An 8,161-nucleotide genomic window follows, 5' to 3' on the forward strand; every position below is an offset into this window, starting at 1 on the left:
TGATACACTTTTAAAATAATGTTAAATGAAGGATCTTTTTATTCCTAAAAATAAAATCTGACAGATAAATTAACAATATAACCCGTAATTATTTGTTATATTTCGGAAAATTAATCTTAAGTTTTAAAGCAAAAGAAGTACGACACAATACTGATTTAAAATTGAATCTTTGTTTTATTTGTACAGGAAATGTTTCAAGAAAATTGATGGAAGTTTTAATGATTGTGATTGGCAACTTTGCTGTCATTTTCCTATCTATTCTGATACTGATATTTTGTTAATCACATTCGCAAATTGTAATTGTAATGGCCGATAAGTTAATTTAAATATAGTACATAGACTTAAATAAAAAGTGTGCATTGTTTGTTAATCTAATGTAAATTCGTTTCCTTGAATGACTTAAAAAGTGAAATTTGGCGGAATGTTTCCGCGAACGCCGCCAGTAGTGAAACGACTTCTAGAGTGGAAAAAAGGTCCCGAAGGATCGTCTGCTGCAGAAGATAAATGGTCAGAAAAGGCTGTAAAAAGTTTAGTTAAGAAATTAAAGAAAAGTGAGGCTCTCGAGGAGTTAGAAAAGGCTATAACTAGTCAAAGTAGTCATACTAAATGCGTCACAATTCCCAGGTTATTTATTGATTGCTTTATGCTTTATTTTTATTTTGATAACAAGAGTTTTGGTACGTCTAACAATGACCTTGATTGCTTAAATTCCCCCTCCCCATTCTAATCTAGTTATTTTTTCTTTATGTTTGTTGTTTTTTTGTTCACACCCGGAAATTTCATTTATTATTACTCTTACCCAGTTGAGTTTCAGCAATAGTCACAGGAATTATAAACAGTTAGGATGTGAGTATTCCAAAATCATTAATTGCTCTAAAACATAACATGAAATAATGGATCTTAAAGCAATGTTATCCATCCATCCATCCATAATTTTGGTTAGAAATATTCGTTCGAACTATATTTATGAACAATAAGTTATTATTAGGCATCCTTATACGCCTTTCCGTATGTAATTCGCGTTTAAAAGAAGCTTTATTATTAATTAAGTACTCTGTATTACTGGTCTTTCGTAGAATATAACCTTGCCAAAAAGCAAAGTAGCAAAAGCACATTGACCCCGTAGAATGCAATGACCATCATATTTTAGTTACATAACCATAGACAGGACGCAAAATCCAAAAAGGAAGGTCAAATCGCCGTCAAAACAATCGAAGCTTTTTTATCAATATGGCGGCGAATTTCGGACCTCTACTTTTTTAGTTTCCGCACGAAATAATAGTCAATTTCCGATAAAATATGCAAGATTAATACTTGAAGATATATTTTACTTCATTGATTATATTTCACATTCTAAAGTTACTCGTTTTCGTCTATTACTCAGGTAATATTTTCTAAAGCATTATATTTGTATGGATTTTAAATACTCATTCGCAATTACGAAAGGAAATTTATCGCATGGAAACGTTTAATATTGCTATTATTTTTTCTTATTAGTTTCTTATTTGGTTATTAAAATCGTAATTGTTAGTTTGGTTATTGACCTTGTGTTTTCATTATCATTTCTTATTAGAATATTACTTCAAACAGCAATATGTAGTCTAATCAAACAAATCATTTGTTTAAAGATTTTTACAATTGCACGTATTTTCGTCATTCAATTGTTTGTAAAGTGTTAATATTTTAACAACTATATTAATAGGGAAATTATTACTAGTTTGAAACTGTGGTTTCTTGCTTTTAGTTCAGTGATGGAGTGTTGTATTGAGAAATGTTTTGATCTTATTGTGTGTATATCTTAAAGTGAACTAATTCTACACTGACATTATAATAGACTACTTACTCAGTTGTTTCTATTTAAAATGTTAACTTAAAACCTACCTAGCTTCTTTTCCGGGTTAACACCTGTCAATAATGTGTCTGTGAAAATAGTGTGTTATGTATTACTGAAGTCATCTTAAAAATATTGTATGTTTTCTTAGATAAGGTTTGCAACAAACAATACCATAAAATCTTTTACCGTAGCATGATTCGATGATACTACTGCGAAGTTAAAACACAAAATTAACAATACAATCCTTACATATATGGTAGACCACAATATTTTTCTCACTTATTGTGGCTTCTATCCCAAGTATTGTGCTTGTGGAGGTTACTTGCCGGGATTGGACAAGGACACTCATTTAAAGGCATTTCTCACTTATCTAGATTTATTTATAATATAATTTTAGCAACAATTCATAAACATAAGTCAGTACTTTCAGTATCTTTGTTTCGCAATTTTCTTAATAGATGTTTTTTTACAGAGCGAAGCCCAGTGATAACATTGTGAACGGTCAATATAGAAAAGGGTTGCCGCATGTCATCTACTGCAGGCTGTGGCGCTGGCCGCAGCTACAAGTTAGTACACTAAAAACCATTTTAAGTTATATTGTTTAATATTAAACTTTGAATATGGCGTCCAAGACCTACATGAACAATTTTAGTATTTTTGGTTATGTTTGATGATGTGGTACGGACAATGTGATAGATGGTGTAGCCAAAAACTTGGTATATTGGATAACTTGATTCAAGTATTTCCTATAAATATTCCAAGGTTGTCTTTGTGTTTATCTTATCCATTTTTGTTTAACTCAATTTATATAAATGTCATTGAACACAGAATATTAATGTTTTTGCACTAAACATTTTTTCTATCAAATATTTTTAGTGAAAATGTGTTAGAATTTTTCACAGTTAATATTATATGTAAATCTTCAATGCAAGTTATATACTGTTTAGACAAAACATGTATTGAGGAATAAGTTCTTGTTCCCAGAGCCAGCATGAATTGAAGCCAGTCGACCATTGCATTTATGCATACCAATTAAAAAAGGACGAAGTGTGTGTCAACCCTTATCACTACAACAAGATTGATTCGCCCGGTAAGAATAACCTTCTATACTAATTTGATAAACAGGAAAGATTTCTCTTTTTGCATTGTATACACTTTTAAATTACTAAACCGATTTAAAGAATTCTTTTACTGTTAAGAAAAGGTTGCTATAGGCTATATTTATTACTAATTTCTTTTTTTAATTCCGCACACACACAAAGTCAGAACAACTAAGACATAAATATTATTGCTAAAATTATCTTACACATACTGTGCTAAGCTTGATAGAGCACAATATAATTTTTCATGACAAGTCTAGATGAAGCTTACTTTAAGTTAATGGTGAATCGGTCTTAGTCAACAACGCTGACTTAGTAAGAGGTGGTATTAAATATTATTGGAATTTCCAGCTCTGCCGCCTATCTTGGTGCCTCGCTGTGCGGAGGGAGAGATCCGCGCGCCGCCGCCCTACACAGACTATCTCCAGCCGCATCACGACCACACCGACGCGTAAGACATAACTACAATCAGTCTTTTTAGATATATGTTACTTTAAATTTAGTTTAGATTACTGGTTTGAATGTTTGCTTGTGTCAAAAATATTGTTTAAAAATTTATGGGAAAAGCTACAGGTGAAACAGTGATCTTCTTGAACTTAATGCCTGGTATACATTATGTCAGTACAGTAGGACAGTAGTGCTGGCCTGGAATTATATGAGCTTACAAGCCAACTAGTGTTTATATTATGCAAGGCACTGATTTTGAGCACTACTGTCATATGATACAGGTATAAAAAAATAATCATAATCTTAAAATTAATTGCGTAGTTTGTCGCTGGGCGTGATGCAGAGCGGCGGCGTGGTGGGCGTCGGCGCGCACAGCGCCCTCTACCTGGAGGCCACTCTCGCTCAGCAAGTGCCAGGCAACACAACCGTACACGTGTGAGTAGTGTTATGCTACATATACTTCATATGTACTTTTAGACATTATTACGAAGTCAAGTGTCAGTGAGGGGACATAAACGTTGACATTTTAATAAGGCTAGTGTTGCGCCAGTACACCGTCACTGTGTCGGATTTTCTTCCTAACAGTACTAACTAGAGTGTCCACCTCAGAGACACTTATAAACATTCTTGTATACCAGTTATATTGGGAATGAGAGGAATGGAAATTATTTTTTTGTTTGAATGTTTTGGCAGTTGGACCTAATTTCTATTTTTCAATATTAATATGGTGATATTTGTATAGGAGTTCATCAACAGTGGAGACTCCGCCGCCGGGCTACATGAGTGAGGACGGCGATCCCATGGACCATAATGACAACATGAGTGAGTTTGTAATCAACAATTTATTATTTATATTATTCAAATTTTTATCTCAAACTCGCTAACTTAATATTCATTACTTAAATCATTTGATACAAGTATCAATTTTATTTCAATGGTCTGTCAAATGCTCAATTACGAATATACGTAGAGTAATACGTATTTATTATTGCATACTAGCTGTTGCCCACGACTCCCTATGCACAGAATTAAATAATAACTTAATTAGTAGCCATTATGTTCCTCCAGGCTATGTTTTACATCGAAGCCAAATTTCATAAAGATCCATGCAACCATTATGGAGATATGTTCAAACACACATCCATCCATCCATCTAAATATTGGCATTTATAATATTAGTAAGATTGTGTTCCAAAAAATTCTGTAACAAAACTTATGTACTGAAGGTCTAACTCGACTGACACCATCACCTCCGGGTCTAGCCACCGAGGCTGCACCAGTGCTGTACCACGAGCCTGCCTTCTGGTGCAGCATCAGCTACTACGAGCTGAACACACGCGTGGGGGAGACCTTCCATGCCTCGCAGCCGTCTATCACTGTGGATGGCTTTACTGACCCCAGCAATAGTGAGAGGTAATTCTATACTAATATTATAAAAGAGGAATGATTACTATTTTTGTATGTAACAAACAAATTCAAAAACTGTTGGACCGATTTCAAAAAATCTTCTACCATTAGAAAAGTACATTATTACTGAGTGATTTAGGTTATATTTATTAATAGAAAATATCAAATTCAGCATGGGCAAAGTCACAGGCAACAGATAGTTTAGCATATTGGCAAAATGGAGTTTAAAATCAAACACTACACCCCATCATTTCTCTTAAAAAAGGTCTGGTCCAATTAACCATTTCTACTAACAAATCGATTTCTGTAGACTATACAAGAAACAATTTTAACTTTAATAAATCGGGTCATTCTAAAAATGTACTTTACAACAGTTGCTGCTTCGTTATCTTTTGTTTTAACTAAATTTGTCTGCTCTCTTTAATTTTAAATTTAGGGATGGAGCTACAATTTTTTATTTTTTTTAAATCTATTTCTATATATTATATAGCTTATAAATGTATTACAGGTTCTGCTTGGGTCTGCTATCGAATGTGAATAGAAACGAAGTTGTGGAGCAAACGCGACGGCACATCGGCAAAGGAGTCAGGCTGTATTACATTGGAGGTTAGACATTTAACTGTATGGGATAAAACTCTCAAATTTAATCATAGTTAATTACTTTAATAGAAGGATGGATTGTTAAAAGATATTTCCAGAACAACTTAATGGATCTTGCTGAAATTTAGCATAGATGTAGAACATAGATTGGAAGAACACAAAGTATGTTTAACACTTATAACACTTTTTCATAATGGTTTTAAGATCTAAATTACAATGTTTGTTATTCCAGGCGAGGTGTTTGCAGAATGCCTCAGTGACTCATCAATATTTGTACAATCTCCAAACTGCAACCAGCGCTATGGATGGCATCCTGCCACTGTTTGCAAAATACCTCCCGGTAAGGTAACTTAATATAACTTAGTATCCATACAAGATAGTATGGAGGAATATAATCAGTCTAATGTTTGAATGTGTGTATTATTGTGTTCTCGAAAAGTCAAATCTTACTATTATAAATGCGAATGTTTAGATGGATGGATAGATGGATGTTTGTTTGAAGGTATGTCCATAACGGCTGCATATATTTTGCTTAAATTTGGCATAGATATAGAAATAACTGAAAGAAGACATAAGCTACTAAATTTGTTTTTAATTCCGCACGGACGAAATCGCGGAAGACAGTTAGTGAAAGTAATATACTGTGTATTTATATGTTGTTAATATTTATCAAGTATACAGTTTCAAAGAATATGTCATAATTTCTTTGTTTTTTTTTCACTAAATATATTTAAGTCGTATTTTTAATTCATTGTACAAATGTGTATTTTGTATATGTTCAGGTTGCAATCTGAAGATCTTCAACAACCAAGAGTTCGCGGCGCTGTTGTCGCAGTCGGTGTCGCAAGGCTTTGAGGCGGTGTTCCAGCTGACGCGCATGTGTACTATACGTATGAGCTTCGTTAAGGGCTGGGGCGCCGAGTACAGGTACAAGACCTTAAGATTTGAGGCACTTTTCCACTAGCGTGACGCATGACCGGTAATTCTATGAGGAATACTTGTAGTGCTTATATTTATAAACTTAATGTGCGAGTGGAAGAATACAGTCAAACCTCGAATAAGTAGAGTCCAAGGAACCGCAATATTATTCTCGCTTATAAAGATTTCTCTCTTACCCTAGTTTCTCGCTTGTAGAGGTTTCTCGATTACCCAGATTCGACTATAATTCCTTAAATAATGGTTTCCGGAATTTCACTTTCGTATTTACAAACATTTGTGTTAACATGTATGTGTGTTTGTGCGCAGGCGTCAAACGGTGACTTCAACACCGTGCTGGATCGAGCTGCACCTGAACGGGCCGCTGCAGTGGCTGGACCGCGTGCTCACACAGATGGGCAGCCCGCGCCTTCCCTGCTCCTCCATGTCCTAGGTTATTATGAATACTTCATGTCTTAAAAAAAAACGATACCTATTACCTAAGTAATTGTATTAACTAAGGGACCGCAATATTCTTATTTATAATGTTTTCTCTTTAAACCGAGTGTCTCGCTTATGGAGGTCGTCCATAAGGACCATTCAATGTCTCACCCAAGTTCCTGTATTTATAACTAAAAAGTTAACTAATATGTACATAGTGTAAATTTTAAAATTATGAGTTTTAAAATTATTTACTTTTGATAATCCTCAAATTCCATACGTTTTATTTATTGTATTTCTGGTTTAAAAAAAATTATTCACAATATAACAAAGAGGCGTGGTAATAATACCAGTGGGCGTGGCTGTGCCCACATGATACCAAGCACGTACGAATCAAACTTCCTTCCACACGGTAATTTATCATTTATTGTTTCCATTTTCAGATATTGCGGCAGAAATTATTCCTGAATCCCCAATACATTGGCCATTTCAGTTGTAAAATATAAAGGGTAGCTCAAAACAATTACCTCCAAAATGAGTCTTAACTTTGTTTTACTGTAGTTTGTGATAAGTTTACATTTGTAACATGTTTCATCTTAGAATATAAGACGGTATATTTTAATACTATTAAGAAATTCAAAATTTAATGGACTATATCACATTTGTGATAACAAAAATGTATATTCAATTTATCGATTTTTAGGGGTTTTAAATGCTTTTTATAATATACATTTAATGGATTTTTTAACTATAGATTAATGAACAAGTTTACTAGTCCGCGACAAACATTTTAATCGTATAAATTTGCTTTACTAAGAGAATTGAATAATTAAAAAAAATAATCAAAGTATTTTATTAAAAATTGCCTTTCTGTTGGCAACCCTATTTTAAATAACCCAAATATTGTTACATAAATGTTTGTCGTGACTTCACAATGCCTATGTTTCTACATGTAAATAATCTGCAATTTTTTTTTAATATCTCGCCATTGTAAAGCATTTACAGTTATATAAAGAATTGTTACAGTCACTACAATAATTAGATTTTTATATTTTATAGTTTTATGCATTATATACAATATGTATAGACTTTTTGTTTGTTTAATTTTGTTTATAATTTGCGAACGTAATTATATGCTTAGGTTAGGTGATGTATGTAGGGTTGCCACATAAACCATTTAATATAAAAACATAACTCACGCCTCTCACCCAGAGTGATAGGCAGAGACAAAAGACCTCTATTTGGGGCGCTCCTAAACCATTATTAGTACTCTTAATTACGATTGTGTTGATGATGTTTTTGCTAACCTTAAACCAAATTTAAACATTAAATAATGTCTAAGTACCTTTAATCCTACATTTGTACTGTTTTTATTATTATGGTTGTCAATAATGATTTAATAATAATTTTGAAGTGT

The 8,161-nt window shown here is 33.1% G+C and overlaps 1 protein-coding gene across 1 annotated transcript; it reads left to right on the top strand.

Annotated features, from left to right (window-relative positions):
* The first annotated feature begins 185 nt into the window (after positions 1–185).
* On the top strand, positions 186–8,139 carry Smox (Smad on X). The gene is made up of 12 exons (XM_013321708.1): positions 186–624; positions 2,307–2,400; positions 2,819–2,924; positions 3,286–3,385; positions 3,703–3,816; positions 4,124–4,203; positions 4,608–4,794; positions 5,297–5,394; positions 5,621–5,728; positions 6,171–6,315; positions 6,634–6,757; positions 7,188–8,139. Exons 1-11 carry the CDS (start codon positions 422–424, stop codon positions 6,755–6,757), a joined length of 1,359 nt encoding a protein of 452 aa, XP_013177162.1. The 5' UTR covers positions 186–421; the 3' UTR covers positions 7,188–8,139.
* The last annotated feature ends 22 nt before the right edge of the window (positions 8,140–8,161 follow it).

Source organism: Papilio xuthus, unplaced genomic scaffold, assembly GCF_000836235.2.
Source record: "Papilio xuthus unplaced genomic scaffold, Pxut_1.1 DF825946.1, whole genome shotgun sequence".
In the NCBI taxonomy this organism is placed as follows: Eukaryota; Metazoa; Arthropoda; class Insecta; order Lepidoptera; family Papilionidae; genus Papilio; species Papilio xuthus.